The following is a 19,668-nucleotide window of genomic DNA, read 5'->3' on the forward strand; positions in this document are numbered from 1 at the left end:
GTGTATTTGGGGCTGTATCTGTCACCGTAATCGGTTCTAGGACACTTTGATCCTTCCTTTTCATTTTTAATTGCAAGTCTTATTCAAGTGACTCAAACATTCTGAGAAAGTGTCCTCTGTGCTTACCCCCCCTCACTGCCCTCACGCCAAACACTGTTTCTTTCCAGGATCTTTCGCTGGGAGGGAGTGAAGTACACTCCGTCCTGTGGATGTTGTCCGCACACACAGAGAGGGCCGGGACGCCTCCTCTCGTCCTGGACGCTGACCTTCTCTGTCTCTTGTGCTAGTGAGGGGCCCAGCTGGCAGGTCCTGCGGGTCACACAAGGAGCAGGACGAAGCCCGCCAGCATCCCCCCTCCCAGGGCTCCTTCTGTCCATGGTCAAGCTGCTGGCTCAGGGGCAGTGACGTCACTCCTCCCACACCACAGCCCTCAAACCCTGACACCCACCCCCTCCTCGGGCTTCCGACCTGCACTCCCCAGTGGTGTGGATCCCCCCGGACCGCGCGCTCCCCAGGACTCAGCAGGGGTCTCAGGATGTTTGTGGGGTGACTGTCCCTTCAGCCCCACCAGGGACTCGGGACCTCGGGCTCACACCCAGTCTCCCAGGAGCCTCTGTTTTCTTCTCTGGGGAGTCAGCACTGGCCCCTTATAGAGGCGGGGACAGGACCCAAGGAGAGGTGGCCATGGGGCTGAGGAGGCAGAAATGTCTTCCTCTCCTGCCCTCTCAGAGGAAGAAAATCAGCCCTGAGCTGCAGTGTCCCTCGGCCTCAGCCCTCACGCTTGTCCTCCAGGCAGGGGCTGTGTGGCCGGGCGCCGGCAGGGGGCGCAGGGCGTCGGGGTCTAGGAGGACTGGGGGAAAGCAGGGGACTGAGCAGGAGGGGGCTCGGCCCAGCTTGGCCAGGGCTGTGTGAGGGATTTACCTGACCATCCTGTTGCGCACAGTCCCCTGAGGGAGACGCAGAGCGTCTTCAGCACGATCCCACTTCTGTGGGTCAAAGGGCACTGCCAGCGAATGGGTCAACCTCCCAGAACAGTCACAGATGCCACCACAGTCCAGTGTCCACGGACTAGTGTACAGAACCCCTAAGGGTCACCAGCAAAAGGACAAACAACCCAACCCAAAAATAGTCAAAAATAGTCAAAAAGGCACCTGGGTGGCTCAGTCGTTGAGCATCTGCCTCTGGCTAAAGTCATGATCTATGGCTTCTGGGATCGAGTCCTGCGTTGGGTTCCCTCTCTCTCTGCCTGATGCTCCCCATACTTGTGCTCAACCTCTCTGTGAACTAAATAAATAAAATCTTTAAAGGGGGCGCCTGAGTGGCTCAGTGGGTCAATCCTCTGCCTTCAGCTCAGGTCATGGATCTCAGGGCCTTGGGATCGAGCCCCACATCGGGCTCTCTGCTCAGCCGGGAGCCTGCTTCCCCCTCTCTCTCTGCCTGCCTCTCTGCCTGCTTGTGATCTCTGTCTGTCAAATAAATAAAAAAATAAAATAAAATAGTCAAAGTGCTTGAACAGCTATTTCTCCCAAGAAGATCCCCGGCTGTTAGGGGGAAGTACACCCAAACCACAGCAAGATGCTGCTTGCCACCCTCCAGGTGGTTAGAATGGGAAATACAGGCCCTGCACAGCGGCAAGGTTGTGGAGACATCGGAATCTTGGCCGTGGCTGGGGGAACGGGACATGCCAGCCGGTGCAGGGCCCCCTCCCAGGGCTGGGACAGAACGGCCTCGTGGCTCAGAGCCCTGCTTAGATGCACAGGAGAGTGCGTGGGACCCTTCGTGGCATGATGAGGGCGTGATGCTGTGTGAGAGGGCTGCGTGTTGCTGGCAGAGCCGGGTCCCCTGGCGGCTGCGCGTCTGTCCTGGGGGAGGGTTGTGGTGGCGGCTGCACAGGTCCACTGCTGGGCTGACAACCACTGGGTTGCTCACCTTACGAGGGAACTCTGGGAATTATGTCTCCATAGGAACAGGGGACGTACGCGGTGTGAGCACGTGGTAGCCGGCATCCGTCATGACGCGCCCAGCACGCTGCTCAGCGTCTCTACCCAGTTTCCAGACATTTCGGCTCTGTCAAGGTACTGTTCTCATCCATTTTACCCTGTGGTTCTTTCTCGGGGTAGATGTGAAGGCAACAGAAGCGAGTGCACGGCCGTGATGGGAGGGCGGCTGTTTGGCCCAGGCGGGTTGTCACCGTCCCGACCCTGCCCAGCTGTCCCAGGAAGACGAGGGGACATTGGCACGGCCATGCCTTCCCACTCTGGGGAGATCTCCGCAGGGCTGGCAGTCACGCCTCAGGCTGCAGGGAGGGTGTCCTGCATCACTTGGGGCTGGCCCCCGGAGGCTGTCTGGGTCACGTGTCGTGGGTGCAGCCCCAGAGTTACATATAATGAGACGTTGTTTTACAATCGGGCCTGCGAAGGAAGGCCCCCAATGCTTGGCTGGCCTCATGGCCTCTGGCCTCTGGATGTCGCTACAGGCAGGCCTGCGGGGAGGTCAGGGTGAGGCCACACGAGAGCCCCTGGTCGGGGCAAGGATGCCACGTTGCTTCCCAGCGTGCACAGCCAGGCCCAGAGCCAAAACCATCCCAGGCCTGGGTTCCAGGGGTAGGGAGCTCAGGACGAGCCCTAGGCCCTGTGCCGCTGTGGTTTCTGTCTAGTGGGTCAGCAAGACGAGCCCAGAGAGGTCAGCCAGCCTGCCCAGGGTTGCACAGCTGACCGGACGGGGCTGCTTCTGCCGAAACATGGATTGTCATCTCAGCATTTGGTCTCTTTGCCCTCTTCCTGCCTCTTGTTCCCTCTAGTCCTCCGGACAAGGACTGCCACGTTCGCTCATCCCTTTGCCTGTCCTCCCCCCACCGAGGACACATGGCTGGAAAGGGTGTTGCCGCCTCCCTGAGGCTGCTGCCCCTCTGGCTGCTGGCCCCGTGGCCGCAGGGCAGTTCTGCTGGAAGAGGCTGAGGGCACAGGCTGTACCCCATGCTCCAGGGGCACTACTCGCTCCGGAAGCCCATCCACGGGGGACCTGCTGGCTCCAGGATGACTAGGGACCCCGGATTGTGAGCCCGGAAGCCCCTCCCGGTTTAGGGCTTTATCCGTGACGCCAGCCCTGAGAAAGTCCCAGTGTGCTGAAGGCATGAACACACAGACCACACGACGGGTCTGGGGACACGCAAGGCACAACGGCGGTCAGGCGGGGTGTTGGGGTCACGGGGGATGCCCTCTTCTCTATACTTACTGTGTCAGCACAAGAGGAAAAGCACACATGTGCTCATGGGGATGAGGTCGCTCACCTCAGAGAGGTCTTGCTACCAGACAAGGCAGGAGGGAGGAACCGTACAGGTGGCCGCCCCGGGCGCCAGGCACGGCAGCGACACCGTGTAGAGCAGAGGGTTGACCACAGGGTCTCAGTTGGTGAAAGGGAGGATAATGGGCTCTCCTGGCTGACTCCAGGGGCTGGAACGGACCTCGGTGTGGAATTCGCCCCGTAAGCTGCATTCCCACAAGGGCGCAGGTTCCTAGAGAGAACAAAAGGCCCACAGCAGAGCTGGGGGACATAAAAATGGTGCAGCACGCCACTGACCGTGGATGCAGTGAGGTCCGCTTGCCCCCCAGCCACAGGTGAGCCAGCTGGGAGAGTGAGGACAGCCCCTGGGACGCCGCTGGCCCCTGCCCGAAGGAAGGCTGGATGCTTGGGCAGCGGCAGCCCTCTGCCCGCTCACGCCGCCCACAAGGGGGTGCATGTAGCCCTGGTCCTCCTGTGGGCCGGACACGCTGGCGCTCTCTGTGGACGCGGCAGACCGGACTCGGGGTGTGGGGTCCACTCCGCACACAGTGGGCAGACTGCAGCGAGGCTCTGGGCCTGTGGGCGCTCCCCAGCCCTGCCCTTCTCCTGGCAAAGCCGGCTGTGGGGCTCAGTCATGGAACAGGGACAAGGAAACCGCCTCCGGGCTGTGATTCCCGCGAGGACAGGACGGGAGCACCTTTGGGACGTCGAGATCTGGGGGTGTCCCGTGAGTGTGATTTGCTGCTTGTGATTTGCTGAGCTGTTTGAGGCCTTTTCTGGGAATATGTTGTGTTTGGCAGTAGAAAGTTTCGCGGTATAAACACACAAGCCAATAAATGCCTGGTTTCCAAGAAAGGAGGCAGCTGTGGGCCTGGCCCACCGCACTTGGTCAGCCGAAGTGGGGGGAGGGGCTCATGTGCAGAAAATGCCCTGGAAACACAGTGGCTGGACCCCCTGTGGTGGTCTGGGGAACCGGGCAAGGAGGCAGCAAGACCTGCCAGGCCGGCAGTCGGTGTCCTCGGGCCAGAGGAGGTAGCATCAGGCGCGGCTGTGAGTGACGTCAGGATGGCGCGCGCCACACACGGTGAGGACCGGTCAGGGCTGGGGGTGCTGGCAGGTGTCCCTACAGCTGCTCTTGGCTGGCCACTTCCTTGGTGGGGGGTGACGGTCCCTGTGCTGGCCTTTCTGAAAAGCAGGTCCATATGCACCGCTGAGCTTCTGTCCCTTGTCCAGGCGTCACCCTGAGGACACCCGGATTCATAGTCATCGGCCCAGGGGGCACGGAGGACCCCAGCCTCCCCCAGCAGTGCCCAGTGTGGGCTTCAGGCAGGCCTGAGGGCTGGGGGAGGTGGTTCGGGCCACTGACCCCTGCCTCGTGATGATGAGCCGGCAGGGATTTGACCAGCAGGGACCAGGTGTGGACTCAGCCGTCATTACAGCAGCCATGCTACGGCTGTGGCCGTGGCACAGGCTGCCCAGCGGGTCCTGGGAGGGGTCTGGCCCCCTCACGATCTGGGGGACACTGCGGGGCACAGGGTCGTAGCTGCCCGGAGCCTCAAGGACTGATCCTCCTTTGCTCCAGCCTGGGCTGCCCACTGCAGGCCTGCAGATGTCCCCTCTGTTGTCCTCCTGGTAACCTCGGGGTTGATGGTCCCATGACACTGGGTACAACTGAGGCCTGGGGGTGCATTAAGGGGCAGTGCCTACAGATAAGAGGTGGCCTGGGGCAGCCCAGGGGCTGGCTGGCCACCACCCTGGCTCTGTCTTTGGGCAAGACCCCACTGGGTTGGGCCCTGGGAGAGAGAGGCAGGTTCATGTACCTAGTGTAGGGGGCCTTCCATCACTTGGGCCCTTCATGGGTGAGGCAGGTGCTGGAACGGGGGCGGGGCAGGGCTCAGTAAAGGGGTCCAGGGAGACACAAGCCCGTGTGCAGGCAGGTTGCTGAAAAGAGGTGTTGGGTGGAGCAGCCTGGGACCCGGGGTCAGAGGCTGAGCTCACGCGCACGAGACACAGAAATTACAGCCTCCCCGTGATACCGCTTCTCTCCTGACGCCAAGAGTCCATTAACAGGCTCTGCGGGCGAGGCTGCCTCTCTGGTGGGAGTGCAAATTGGTACAACCGCTCCGGGACGGTCCGACAACATCTACCACAGCTACCCAGGCACGCTCCTGACCCAGCCGCTGACCCGGGCCGGCCAAGCGGGCCCAGTGCACGCACAGCTGTGGGCCTGCTATGGCCTGCTATAGTTGGAAAAACATAGAGGAAAGAAAAGGGAATTCACCCAAACAGAAGTAGGCGCGGCTGATACCGGGTGCATTTTCTGACATGAGATCAAGCCTTCATCTGCCGCCTGCATGCTCCTTCCTTGAGCTTCCGTGCAGCCCGGGGCTGTCCCGGACCGGGTCCCTGGGGCTGAGGCAGGCACCCAGCGTCTGCCGTGGCTGGGAGCAGGCAGTCTTAGACCCCGTGGTTCCCAGGCCCGCCTGCCAGAACCCAGTGGTTTCCAGTCTTTCTGTCGGCGTTTTCCAGTAACTCTGAGCTAAACAAGTACGGGCCCAGGTCTTTGCTTTCCTCAGGAAATTCCAAGAGTAGGAGTAAGTGAGATTTTGCCAAATTGCTTTCCTGAAAGGCTGGTCCAGTGGACTGGCCCGTAGCTCGCTGTCCCGCGGCCAGCATGGGGGCCTAGTTATTCCAACGAGGAGCGGTAACCTCCGTGTGAAGATGCGGACTTGTCTCGCCTGTCCTGAGACAGCTCCTGGTGGGACCTCTCCGCGGTTTCATGTGTCCGTGACCGTCTGTCTGCGCTTGGCCTCTGCTCTCCTTTCTTTGAGGAGTTTGGCCTTTTCTAAGCATCCTGACTCACGCAAGCTCTTGAGTAAAGATTTTATTTATTCATTTGACAGACAGAGATCACAAGCAGGCAGAGAGGCAGGCAGAGAGCGAGGGGGAAGCAGGCTCCCTGCTGAGCAAGGAGCCCGATGCGGGGCTCGATCCCAGGACCCCGGGATCATGACCTGAGCTGAAGGCAGAGGCTCAACCCACTGAGCCCCCCAGGCGCCCCTATTTATTTATTTTAAAGAGAGAGGGAGCGTATGCATGCATGTGGGGGGAGGAGCAGAGAAGTAGGGTGCGGGAGAGAATCCGGGGCAGACCCCACACTGAGCACAGAGCCTGACGCAGGGCTCGATCTCACCGTCCCGAGATCACGACCCGAGCCAAAAGCAGGAGTTGAAAACTTAACCGATGGTGCCATCCAGGTGCCCTCGAGCTCTGTGGATGTTAATGATAATAGTCCTTAGCCTTTATATCTGCTGCGAACACTTCTCCTCAAGTCAATGCCTGTCTTGTCATTATTCTTGAATATTTTAAAATTCAGTCAGCTTACCTTTGTTTTTAAAACCCGGCTCCCCCGGACCCCCGTTACCGTTGTGTTTGGAGGCCCATGTGCACACGACTGATGACCGTTTGTGGAAAGCTCCCTCTGGGCTGGGAAGGGGCCTCCTTTGAACCTGGTTCTGTGACCCGCTCCCTGGGCGCCCTGGTGGCTGCCTTTTCCTCTCTAGGCCTCAGTCAGGCCTGGTCTGCTCTTCCTGGCATCTGCACAGGCCAGGGCCCTCAGCTCCAGGCCCCAGCCCCCCACACCCCACAGAGACACGGACCAGAGCTGCGGCCAGCCCCATGCAGCACACACCACCACACGTCCTTACCCTGTGGGCTCTCCAGCTTGTCTCGGCCTGGCCCTCCCTGCGCTGCTGATGCAGAAATCCCCCAGGAGACTGGGAGTGCCTGCTGGTCCCCTGGAGGTACCAGCAGCACCTCGGGTTTCTTTAGCTCAGAAAGCATCTGGTCATCAGTGCACAGTTCTCTTGCAAAATGGCAGTTCTGTCTCTAAGACCACTAAGTGTTGTTTTATCGAAGGGTCAGTGCTGTGGGTTCATGATCAGGGACTTTGTTCCGGGATGAGCAGGTCACACAAAACCTTGCAGAGAAAGACATGCCACTCGCCCAACAGGCCACCAAGGCTGTGACCCACTCCCTTCACAGGTGTGTGCAGAGGGCTGGGCCCGGGGGGACAGGGAGCGGTTAGAGAGCGCTTCCTGGCTGCCAGGCTGTCCTTCACTGCGGACCTGGGCAGGAGGCGGTGAGGAGGCCAGGGTGCACCCCACTGGGGGCTCAGCAGGAATGAGCTGTGGGGCCTGGTGGATGTCTCCCCCGGGAGCCCTTTGGGGACCCCACTGGGGACATCTGAGCACATACATCAGCTCCCCCACTTCCAAATGTCTCAGAGGCTGAGAACCATGGGCCTTACGCCTCAGACATCAGAGGAAGTGAGACGTGGAGGTAATGGGATCAGGCATTGCAGTGAGGGCAGACCAAGGAAAGCCGTATGCGATGACCTGTCTGTCCTTGAGCACGAGTGTACAAAAGCTCAGCTGTGTGTCCCAGAGCAAACTCCCAGGATCAGGTCCTCGTGTCCAGTGCAGCCTGGGGTCCCCATGGCCCCACATCACCCTTGGACTTCTCAGCGGCCAGCCTGTCTGCGGGAACATGGCATCATAAGGGTCTGGTTAGAGCTGTAATCGCCAATTCTCTTATTGTGGGCAAAGTGGCACTTTTTTCACCTTTTATGAGGCTTTTGTGTTCTCGTTCTGTTCCCCACGCACCTCCCTTGTCCATTTTCCTGCTGGGTTATCGGTCTTTCTGATTTGCGGGAGCTCTCCTGCACTAAGGAGACACGTCCTTGTCTTTCTCCTTTATGAGATTTTTGCCAGGCAGAGGCTCATGTGACTCAATTCACCTGTTTTCTGTAAAGGCAGCCCACACTCAGCGTTCGTGGATTCCGTGTTTGTGAATTTACTACAAGCAAAAGTGTATTTCTGACTCATAACTGACAGCTGCCTCATCTCCCAGGTCACTTGTGGGGGCGCACAAGTCTGGGAATGCAGTCGACCCAAGCCGTGTGTGACCCCGGCCACATGTGACAGGTGACACCCCGCCCCCTGGTCCAGCTCCCTGCCGTGAGCCAGTGTCCTGGTCTCAATCTCCTTTCCGTTAGGTGGTTGTTTTTTTGTTTTGTTTTTTTGTATTTTTATTTTTGTGCCTTTTGTTGGTGATTTTGCTGATTAAAATGGCCCAAGTGTCCCACTGACGTGCTGTGTGGCATTGCCAAGCGAGGGAGGACACGCGCTGGTGACAAGCTTCCCTCAGGCTCCAGACAGGGAGCTGTTGGCCAAGCTCGATGTTGGTGAAGCAATAACACATATTTGATAACGCGTCTTAGAAACACATACGCGAAGCTGCACGTCGGAGAGTTGACAAAAATGTCATGTGCAGGTTCAGACCCCTGACCCTGTCTCTGCCAGGGCCGTGGTGCTGGCAGTGACGTCGGAGAACACACGGGCTGTGAATAATGCGTCACCTGTGTACCCTAGAGCGAGCTTCCGCACTGCGTGCCTCCCGCGTGGAGATCCGTAGGGAAAGACGCCTTTCCGTCCTCCTGCTCTGTCTCCGCCTCCCTCGTGATGTGGCTCTTTTCCAGGGGGCACCCTGGGCCTGGCGCCCCCAGAACCCTGGCCAGTGTTGGATGTCGCCTCAGGTCACCCAGGTGCCGCCTCTGTCTGAATGGACAGGCCCTCCCGAGGGCCGGCGCTGCTGTGAGCGTGGAGGGTGCTGGAAAACTCTTCGGCAGACAGCCCCAGTTCCTGGCCGGTGGAAAAAGCCTCCTGTGCATCATGGGTAGTGTGTGGCTCCCCCGGGCTTGTATGGGGGTTACAGGGGACCCGCTGAGTGCCAAGTGGTGACTCTGGGCAGAAGAGACCCCAGTGAGCCCTGCAACCCCAGTTGGCAGGACAATGTGTCTTGGCCACCGGTCAGAGCCTGGCCTGGACAGTGATGTGGGCTCTACCTGGAGGACCCCCGCCCCAGCCTGTCAGGCGGGTGCCACGTTGTGCCTCCCTGGTCTCCATCCTCCTCCTCCTCTCTGCTCCCTCCACGTGCCCCTCCCACCAGCTCCGTGACCCCGAGCACCTGGCTAAGACCCCAGGGCCTCTGCGTCCCCCTATGGAGATGGGGAGTGGCAGCCCTGCTGAATCAGAGGCTATTCCCCTTTCCACGGGCAGGTCCCATGGGCAAGGAGACAGATGCACAGGCAGGAGCCGGCCAGAGCGGAGGACAGCCCTTCAGCTGGTTCCTTCAGCATCCCCCACACCAGCCCCGGGTAGGACTAACACAGAAGCTGCACTCAGAGCCGTCAACCTGTCAACCCATGATGGGCTGAAGGTCACCGCCTGTGGGCAGTGCCAGGATTAGAAGGAAGCCCCCCCAGACTGGCTCTGTTCTCCATGGAGTCCTCCTTCACGGCAAGCCTCTGCAGGTTTGGGCACTTTTCCCAAAGTGGCGGCATATGAGAAGGGGAGCTATTTCTCATCCTGCATGCAGGAAAATGCACAGAAGCAGAAGCACCCTCTGCTCCCTCCAGGCCACCGCGTGCTGCATCCCTGGGCGTGACCTCTCATCACTTCCTGGGTCACAGCGTGCTTGGAGGAGTCTCGAAGTGGCTTTGTCCTATGTAATCGTGTGCAGCATATTCTAGCTGCCCATTTGCAGCTGCTGGGCACTGCATCAGGGAGCGTCAGGGAGCATCTCTGGGCTCCTTTATCTGCACAGCTGGTCACTTCCTCCCTGTCAGTTGTCGGAAAGGGATCCCGAAGACAATCCACTGCAGGTTCTTCCAACAGGGGGCACTGATGCTGGGTTTGGGTGCCCAGAGCCCAGCAGGGGCTCCACAGGGACCCAGTAGCACTCTCAGGTGGGGACGGAGGAGGCTTGGAGCTTGGAGGGGAGGTAGCTCAGGTGTGCATGACCCCCGGCAGTGGGGGATGCCAGCGGCTCCCTGGCAGGAAGGAGAGGTGTGACCGGCTCTGGGGGCCAAAGAAGCTGGAGGGAAGCCCGCCTTCACCCTGTCCGGTGGATGCGACCAGAACCCTTCCAACCTCCCCCCTGCGCATACACCCACAGAGCCTAGCCAAGGGGGCCGTGGGTCTCTCTGGGCGTGGGCAGAAGTGGGCGGGGGGACACAGGCTGAAACAGCGGGGCCTGAGCTCCAGGGCCTCACAGCAGGAGGTGCTGACAGAGAGGTCACCGGCAGGTTTTCAATGCCTGCGCGACCCAGCACGTCTCAAGCCTCATTCTCTGGACTGAACTAAACAGGGCATATGGCCCAGTTTTTGGTGTTAGCCGTCCAGAGGAAAATTAAATAATAGCAACTCTGTTTGGGAGAAAAAGTTTTGAATGGCCAAGGGCTCATGGGATGGGCGGCTGCTGAGCATGTCTCGCTCGGACAGCTGGTGGGCCACGCTCACTTGGTAGTGCACAGGGATAGCGTAAACTTTCCTACTTCTATTTTTCTTGCCTTACAAATTCCCCATAATGACTACACGCTCTTCAGAAAATCAATGTCTGTCACCGTGCAATGGAATATTATCTGGCCACGAATGGAGCGGAGCACGGATGCGTGTTTGACCCATGTGGAGTGAGATGGGCTGAGCAGAGTGCGCGGTCAGAGATCCTGGCGCTCCATGACTCCGGGGACGTGGGAGGTCCCGAACAGGCAAATCCAGAGACAGCGGATATCTGGCTGCCTGAGGCTCACGGATGGGGGTGGGGGGTGACGTCTCGTTCTGGGGGTGAAGATGTGGTGGAACAAGATGGTGGTGGTGTCTACAACATCTGAATATACCAAAGGCCCCTGAGTTGTGCACTTTAAAAGAGTAAGTTTTAGGGAGTGTGAATTACATCCCAGTGCAACTACGATTGATTCATTGATTGACTGATCGCACACAGGAGCAGGGGGATGGGAGAGGGAGAGAGAATCTCGAGGAGATTCTACGCTGAGCACCAAGCCTGACACGGGGCTCCATCCTGGATCACTGAGATCATGACCTGAGCTGAAATCAAGAGCTGGAGGCTCAACGGACAGGGCTTCCTGGGCGTCCCCCAGTACAAACTATTTCTTTAAACCACGTTTTAAAATTAGGGAGTAAAAGAAATGTTATAGAATTGTATTAATTACAAAAGAAGAAAAACAAAGATGATGTTATAGAACCTTGCATCGCCCATTGAGCCGGGAGGCTTTCCTGAGGGGCTGGGGCGGAGGCCCTGCTCCTTCTCCTCCCAGCACTTCACAGGGACCCGAAGCCCGAGCTTCAGAGGCCCACGTGACTCCTACCCCGACCCGTCTGCCCCAGCACCTACCTTCAGGTCCTGAGAAGCCTGCCTTGCTCCTGTCCCCTCCTACTGCCTCCGGCTAGGGTCCCCCACCCCCACAGGACCTGAGATCCAGATGACCCACTCCGGCCCTGAGGTCTCACCTAGGGACGGGCCCCACAGAAGACCCCAGTGGTAAGGGGCCACCTCCCTGGGCTGTGGCCTATGTCGGGGGCGGGCTTTGGGCTGGGCTGGTTGCACTGTGTTTGACGACCAGACCCAGGCTGCTGGAGTCCACTCAGAGGCAGACTCGCCCCCAAAGTACCTGGTGACTGGGCTTTCTGGGGGCAAGGCTAGACCCTGCTCCCCTCGCAAAAGTCTTCGCTTACCACCATTATGTCCACCTATAGAAGAGCAGTGGGATGACACAGCTGTGTGGCCTGCTTGGGTTCTGGCCCTGGAAGTGAGCCTCAGGTGTCCACCGGCCTGGCCAGGCAGGGGCACCAGGACAGCCTACACTTGGGGGGGACGTAGGGCTCCTTGGCACTGGAGTCTTGGGGAGCCAAGTTGGCAGTGGAGGGGAGGGGCACAGGCTCCTGCTCTGTGGCTTTGAGCAAGCTACTGAAATCGAAAAGTGTCTTTCCTGGGCCTCAGCGTACTCCTCTGTGACACGGAGGTAATCACACCCTTTGGCTGGACAGCCGTGGAGACAAGGGCTCAGGGCAGGGGACAGACTCTGCCAGCACCAGCCAGGGTCAGGCAGTTTGCCATGTCCGGCAGCCCTGGCTTGTGGGAGCCTCAGGACCACCTGCAGAGCAGAGGGGGGTGGGGGGTGATGGCTATCCCCATCAGACCCGGGGCAGGGAGGTTCAGAGGTGCCAAGTGATCTAAGGACAACCATGATCCTGGCAAAGTCCTGGCCCCAAGGTCTGTCCAGGGATCCCTCAGTCTTGTCCTTCCTGGGTGCTAGGACCTGCTCTTGAGCCCAGCCCAAGGGTCCTCACAAAAGAGGACTGTGACCTGTCTACTAGGTGCTTAGCCATGGAATCAGCAGAGGGAGTGAGCTCCCTGTCACTGGAGGCATGCCAGCACATTTGCCTGAAGCCAACCCTAAGGGCTCAGAGAGCATATAGTACTCAGGCAGGGACGGGTTCTCCCCACTCCCCCACAGCGATTTGGGGGTACGCTGCCAAGCTATGCATATATGCCGGCTGGGGGCGGACAGAGCCTGCAGGCTATGCTGTGAATGTCCACCCATCTCCTCCATTACCAGACAGGCATGATGCTTGCTCCCTGCCAGTGTGACCCAGGGAGAAGGGAGGAGGCCAGATGGCCTCGAATCTGTCCACAGCACACTTAGCTCTACCTCTTCTCAGTTTTCCCTTGGACGCCTGGGTGTGCCCAGCAAGGACAGGCTTAGGACTCTGGGCGTCCTCCAGGACTGAGTCTTGGAGGAACAGGCAATCCACGTGTGCGAACTAGGATGGCCAGGTGGGTTCTGTTGGGATACTGAGGCTTGCTACAGCAGGACTCACTCAAGGTCATGCAAATGCCAGAGCAAGTTCAGGTGTGTCCAGACTCCAGACAAAAAGATTCTAAGCAGCCCCACCTGGGCCTGGCCAGCCCCCACCCTCGGAAGTCACGCCCAGATCCCTGCCTCAAAGGGCCTCAGGCTAGGGGAGCTGGTGTTGGATGTTGTCCCTTCTTTGTCTGGGCTCTGGGCTGGACGCAAGGTAGATGTGACGACTGCAAGGTATATTCAGAAGGCACGTACCCATCATCCAGCCCAGCGCAAGCACGCCATGAAACCATTCTCCAAGGGGAGAAGCCCGGATCTGTGACATCTGCCCATTTCCACCATGCAAATGCTCCCAGCACCACAAGGTGTCTCTGGGCAGAGTTGGGAAGGGATGTCAGTACTGGAGAACCGGTCGTGACAGGTTCCAGCACTTGGGAAGTCCTGGGAACAGGGCTGGGCACACCTCCCCTGTAACTGTGGTGGTTTGAATCCCATGAGTTAGTTTGTGCCGGGAGCTTGGAGCCCATGGGCACCCCGTGTGTTGGATGGCATGCCAGACCCAAAGGCAGCACCAAGGTGAGAGCCGCTGGGCATCTCCCCTGGAGCTGCCTCCCTGTGCCTTTGTTCCCTCACCTCATGGCAGCCACAGGGTCACCACAACTAGATGGAGGAGTTCAGGGACTTACAGGGCTCAGAAGCGAGCAGTGAAGTCTTTCTTTGCCGTATGCCACCTCCTGGCAAGAAGGTTCAAGATGCCCAAGAGAAAGTCTTGTTTGTGGTAGTCAGAGGAGAAAAGGGGAGACGGAGGATGACGTAAAGGCTCCCAGGGGAAGGGGGCATTTCACAAGGGGCGAAGAACACTGTGGGCCCAGGGCCTCCTGGAAGCCTCTTCAGGACCCTCTCTGGTGACATCCCAGGGCAGCCTCTGTCGTAGAAGCTCTGGGATTTAGGAGAGATAACTTCTGTCTCAGGGTCTCCCTTTGCTCAACTGCAGAGTGGGTGTGACGATAATGGTACTCCGCCTCCTGGCAGTGAGGTCCCCATGAAATGACAGGGGGAAAGGACACCCCAACCCCTCCAGGCTTGCCTCGGGTTGCTTTTTGAGGTTTGGGGGGACCAACAGCCTTGGGCCCTCACCTTCTACCAGCCCATTTTGCCCTGGCACAGGGCTGAGAGGTCTGACGCGCCTGCTGGGACAGTTGAAGAGGTGATGCTGTGCCCCCTCTAGGGGACCCTCTGCGGCCAGCAGCCTGTGGGTCATTCCTGAGCCTGGGGTTCAGGAGCACCGCCGCCACGGGGCCTGGCCCGGAGCTGCGAGCCCGCCCGCAGGTGGCCGCGCGCGCCCACGGCCAGGTGGGCGTGCCAGGCCCCGCCCCGCCGCGCCAGCCGGGGGCGGGCAGCCGAGGCCCCGCCCTCCCCGCGCGCCGGGTCGGAGCCGGTGCCCGAGCGCAGCCGCACGGAGCCCGAGCAGCACGCGGGAGCGCGGCCCCGCAGCGGGCCGGCCGAGGGAGCAGCGCGGCAACCCGGCCCGGAGCGAGGACCCCGGCCCCGAGAGCGACTCGGTCCCCGGCCGCGGACCTCGGCCACCGAAGCGCGGCCTCGCCCGCCTCTCCCGCCCCGGCCGCCGGGCCGCGGGCATGGACGGCGCCCGCTCGCCCTGTGAGTGCCGAGCCCCCCGCCCGCCGCCTTTGTGTGCGCGCCGCGCCGCCGCAGCCCCCTCCCCGCGCGCCCCTCCTGCGCCCCGGGCCGCGTCCTTTGTGGAGCAGCCGCTTGTCCGGTGCCTCTCTCTCTCCGACCTCCCCGTCCCCTCTGCGAGCCCGTCCCGGGGACCCCAGGGACAGCCCGGCAGGCCCCTTTCCCAGGGCTAGGCTGGGCGCGAGTGCCCCTCCCCCGGCCTCCACCGCATCCCGCCCCCGGAGGGGGGGAATCGAGGGGCAGCCCCAGCAGGCGTCCTCCCCTCCCCTCCCCGCCTCTAGGTCCGGTTTGCAGACCCCTCCCCCGGGGCAGTCCCGCAGGCCCCTCCGCGGCGGGGGGCGGGCGGGGCGTGAGCCGGCGCGGCGCTGTCTCATCCGCGGCCGGGCAGGTGCGGCGGGCCGGCGCTCACGCGGCCCGGGTGTCCTTGCCCGCAGAGATGGACGGCGATGGCGGCCGCCGGGACGGCCCCCGCGCGCTGACGGAGGCCGGGCGCGGCGCGGGGCCCGCGGGCATGGCGGAGCCGGCGGCGGTGCCGCGGGCGCGGGCGGCGCGGCCCGGGCCCCAGCGCTTCCTGCGGCGCAGCGTGGTGGAGTCGGACCAGGAGGAGCCGCCGGGCCTGGAGGCGGCCGAGGCGCCCAGCGCGCAGCCCCCGCAGCCGCTGCAGCGCCGGGTACTGCTGCTCTGCAAGACGCGCCGCCTCATAGCCGAGCGCGCCCGCGGCCGCCCCGCCGCCCCTGCAGCTCCCGCGGCCGCCGCGCCGCCCGGCGCCCCCGCCGACCCCGGCCCCGAGCCCGCGGGCGCGCAGGAGCCCGGCCCGGACCCCGCGCCCTCGTCCCCCGGAGGCCCCGGCGAGGAGGCGGCGGCGGCGGCTGCTGCGGCCGCGGGGCAGGAGGACGCGGCGGCACCGGAGGCGAGGCCGGAACCTGGGCGCACACGCCGGGAAGAGCCCGAGGAAGAGGAGGACGATGAGGACGACCTCAAGGCCGTGGCCACCTCCCTGGACGGCCGCTTCCTCAAGTTCGACATCGAACTGGGCCGCGGCTCATTCAAGACCGTCTACAAGGGCCTGGACACGGAGACCTGGGTGGAGGTGGCCTGGTGTGAGCTGCAGGTGAGGACGCCGGCCGCGGGTGGGCGGTGGGCTAGCGCGTCCTGGCGCAGCCTTGCACCTGTGCGGGGCGGCGCGTCCGGCCCTGGGGGGCAGCCGCGCGTGTCCTTCTCTGCGTGCGCAGGCCTGTGTGGTCGGGGTCGGACCTCCCAGCATGTGGCGGTGGAGTGTGGCACGGTGTGGGTCCCTGCTGAAGAGTGGGCACTTGGAGGGCGTGTCCGTCCGCCTGGCTGTACCCCCAGGTGGTCTGTATGGGAAGCGGCAGTGTGGGGGCCTGTGTTCCGGGCGCTCTGGAGTCTTTAAAGGTGTGGGGGCCCCCGCTGGAGACGCTTGAGGAGACGCTTCTGACCCGTGGTCTGAGTGAGGTGGGGCCGCCCGCGGCCTGGATGCGGCAGGGGCCTCTTGGTTTCTCCCAGGGCCCATTGCTTCACAAAATGGTTGTGCGAGAGGTCTTAAAACCAAGTCATACAAAATGCGGCCAGGATTTCTTTCTTTTCTTTCCGTCCTTCCTTCCTTCCTTCTTCTTCCTCTCTCTTTATTTTTTTTCCCTTTTTTTCTTTCTTTTTTTTGATGTAAAGGCGGTGGACATGCATTTTTCATAACCTTGCCCTCACGTTGGCTGTGTCAGCCCCAGCCCTGGAAGATTATATAAACCGTAACCCGAGCTTCTTGGGCCATCGGTGGAAGCCAGGACAGTGCCTGTGAGAGAGGGTGTTTACGGGGCCCTCCCTCATGGGGGGGGGGTCAGCTGTCAGGCATGGGGCTGTCCTGTGCTGAGAGCTGGCTGCGCGGGTGTAAGCCTACCCCAGCACCCCGTAAAGTTAGCAGGGCCTTCCAGGCCTGGCACAGGGCAGCCCGCCACGCTGCAGGTTGCCTGCCTTTTTGACCCCCAAACTGACTTTGGTTACTCTATCCTTTGGGCCCCTGCAGTGTGGCCTGCATGTGTGCGAGTCCCCCCACCCCTCGATTTGCTGGGTGTCGACCTGTCCTTGGCTTTTCTCCAAAGACAAAGAGCTCCAGAGGCCACCCCTTCCTGCAGTCCTTTGGTTTTGCAGTGGCAGTGAGGAGTTTTCTTGGCGGCCTGGTTGGCGTCCTGTGGAGCCCTTCAGGAGGGACTGAGCTCTCCTTCCTCATGGCTGTCACTTCTGAGTCTCCTGCGGAGGGGCGGCTTTGGGAGTTTGTGGTCTTGGGGCCCCGGCATCCGCTGCGTGGGCGAGGGAGTGAGCTGGGCATCGCTGCCGCCTGGCAAAAGGAGGACCAGAGAGGAGCGAGCGGACCCTAGGGTTTGGAGCGTGGCCCTGTGCCTTCCCTTCCCACCTTCTCCCTCTCGCCAAGTGACCCTTCATGGCGCTGTGGGCACCCGCGGGGGCAGGTGGTGGGCGGGAGCAGGGGAGTGGCTGTAGGCGGGATCCGAGGTAGCCCTCAGCAGTGATGAGGCATTGCAGGTGCACGTGACCCTCAGAAAGGTTTTTCGTTCCCATTCCCTGTAAGGCAAGGCAGGCGGCTCTGCCTCTGGCTCCCTGAGCAGAACATAGGCCTGGAGCTTGGCTGGCGTCCAGGGGTCTCTTATGCCTGGACTCTGGGAGGTAGTGGGAAGGCTGGAGAAGGCTTCCCATTCGACTGGTGGCAGTTCTTGAATAGGAGTTTTTGGGAGCCCCCGTTGGCGGTAAACTGTCCTTATACCTCTCCCAGCGACTGGGCAGCAAAGGCTTTCTCTAGTTCCATGGGCAGCATCTGGGGCCAGCTGCCTCTGCAGGGCTGGTCTGAGATGGGGCCTGGAGCAGCAGGACAGTAGCTTCCTGCTGGTGTCCAGCTGCCTCCTCACCAAGCAGGAGGCTGATGTTTACCCTGTTCAGTGTTGAGGACCCCCAAGGTCACCATCTAGGACACAGGTGGTGGGAGGGCCAGGGGAGAGTGTAGCATCATGGGAGGAGGCCTCCAGCCTGGCGAGGCCATCCTGGGTGGAGGTGAGGGTTGGGCCTCTGGGACCCCTGTGCACCGAGAGAGGACAACAGGTGGCCTGCTGGCTCTGTGCCAGGGAAGGAAGGGGTTTCCTCCTGCACAGGTGGAGATGTTCAGTCTCCCTCGGCCCGCAGGATTGCAGAGTATCAGGGACCCCAGTGGAGGGCAGGTCACTGGGAGTGTTGCATGGGGAGCTTTGCAGGATTCTCCTCACTCTTTGACCTCCCCTTCCTCAGCCCCCAGGAGTGCCTTGGCTGGCAGCTTTGGAATATCCCCAAACTCACTCTCCAAAGTCTGTTTCTTTCTGCCCTCAGGATGCTGGGGGGGCACTGGCACCTACTGGCCTCCGTCGGAATGAAAGGCGGAGGGCTCCCTTACTTTTCTCCCAGGGTGCCCTGCCCGAGGGGGTAAAGGCTGCATCTCTAGACCCAGTAAGTCTGCCTTGCGGGATGAAAGACTTCTGTGACGTCTGATTTTCTTCCATAAATTCGTGTTGGAAGGGCTTTGCAGCAAGACACATCACCTCCTGAATTCTCTAGTCGGCCGGAGCTCGCACTGATTTTCTGGGGAAGCCATTTTAAAGTATCACTTCCCTGTCTTTCTTCTTTTGAGTGAACTTTTGTTTGGCCATCAGAACGTGTCCTGATAGCAGAGGGAGTGCTCGCACGCAGAGCTCTGCCCTCGCTCCTGCGCGTGTTTCCCTTGTCCCCATGACTGTCCTCGGCTGGCTTCGGGCTCATGTGGACCCGTCCTGGTGTCGGGCCAGGTCTTGACCACCGACACTGTCTCGGGTGTGTGACGCCGGCATGGGCCCCCGAGGAGACCTGGCTGGCATCTGGAGGCCGTGTTGGAGGTGGGCTACTGGCCTTTCCTGGGTCACCCCACTCCTCTGGTGTCTGCCTCAGGATCCTGGAGAGCCTTGGTTTCAGCCCCCTCCTGTCCATGGCCCCCTGCCTTCCGGGAAGATGGGGCCTCTGTGTAGAAGGCGTTGGGAGCTGCTTTTCGGGGGCTGGGCACTGCCTCGGTGCAGTGGGGGTAGGGGGTAGCGGGGACCATGTTTCCTGTGCTGGGGTTTAGGCCCGCATGCAGGGTGGGGGTCATCTGCTCAGAGTACTCATGGGGCTCTTGTGGGGCTGGGCGCATCCTAAAGAGTGCTAAAGAGCTACTCTGGGGGGCCCCCGCCCGCCAGGGCTGGGTTCCCAGACCCAGCGGCGCTGTCTTGCTGCCCTGCTTTGCCCAAAGATGATTGGGCTCCTGAGGGGCAGGCCCGGCCTGAGGAGCGACTTGTGGACATGGGCGCCAGGAGACCTCTGCCATCCGCTTTGTGTGTCACAGGGTTGCTGTGTGCTCCTGTCTGGCCTGCGCCCTGGGAGGCTCGTCGCAGGCGGCTGTGATGGTCTCCTTGCTGTGTGCGGCCCCGTGGGGTCTCCCGTGACTGGGCGGCCTGTCTCTGCAGGCGCTGGGCTGGCACACGACCGGGCAGGCGCACCACTGCCGTTCACAGACAGGCTGGAGGCGAGTCGGGGCGCCGGGCAGCTTCACATGCAAGGTGCTCAGGTCCCCTCAGGGGCCTTGTCTGCTGTCACAGTGACCTCAAGCAGCCTGTCCTGGGGGCGGGGGCCCCACGCGGAGGGGACTGTGCTTGCTTGCTGGAGTACGGTGCATAAAGCTCAGTTTCCGGAGCCGTGTTTCCCGTGCCCTGCCCCTCCTGGTTCTGGTTTGCTTGCCTGAGAGACCCAAGTGGCTGGCTCTCTCCCTTTCCCTGCCTTGCATCAGGGGCGTGCTGTGCTGGCGAGGCGGGCATGGTCGGCCGTGATAGGTGAGCACACCCAGCTGTGGGTCACCTTTGGGGGCGTCCTGGATGCCGCAGCTTTTTTCCTGCTGGAAACAGGAGTTC

At 61.3% G+C, this 19,668-nt stretch overlaps 1 protein-coding gene across 1 annotated transcript in view; it reads left to right on the forward strand.

Moving 5' to 3' along the window:
• The first annotated feature begins 15,137 nt into the window (after nucleotides 1-15,137).
• WNK2 (WNK lysine deficient protein kinase 2) overlaps nucleotides 15,138-19,668 on the forward strand; it is a 113,573-nt gene continuing 109,042 nt past the window's right edge. The window contains exon 1 of the mRNA XM_044266056.1: nucleotides 15,138-15,812. Within this exon, the coding sequence (XP_044121991.1) occupies nucleotides 15,138-15,812 (675 nt within the window). The remainder of the gene's footprint in view (nucleotides 15,813-19,668) is intronic.

Source organism: Neovison vison, chromosome 9, assembly GCF_020171115.1.
Source record: "Neovison vison isolate M4711 chromosome 9, ASM_NN_V1, whole genome shotgun sequence".
In the NCBI taxonomy this organism is placed as follows: domain Eukaryota; kingdom Metazoa; phylum Chordata; class Mammalia; order Carnivora; family Mustelidae; genus Neogale; species Neogale vison.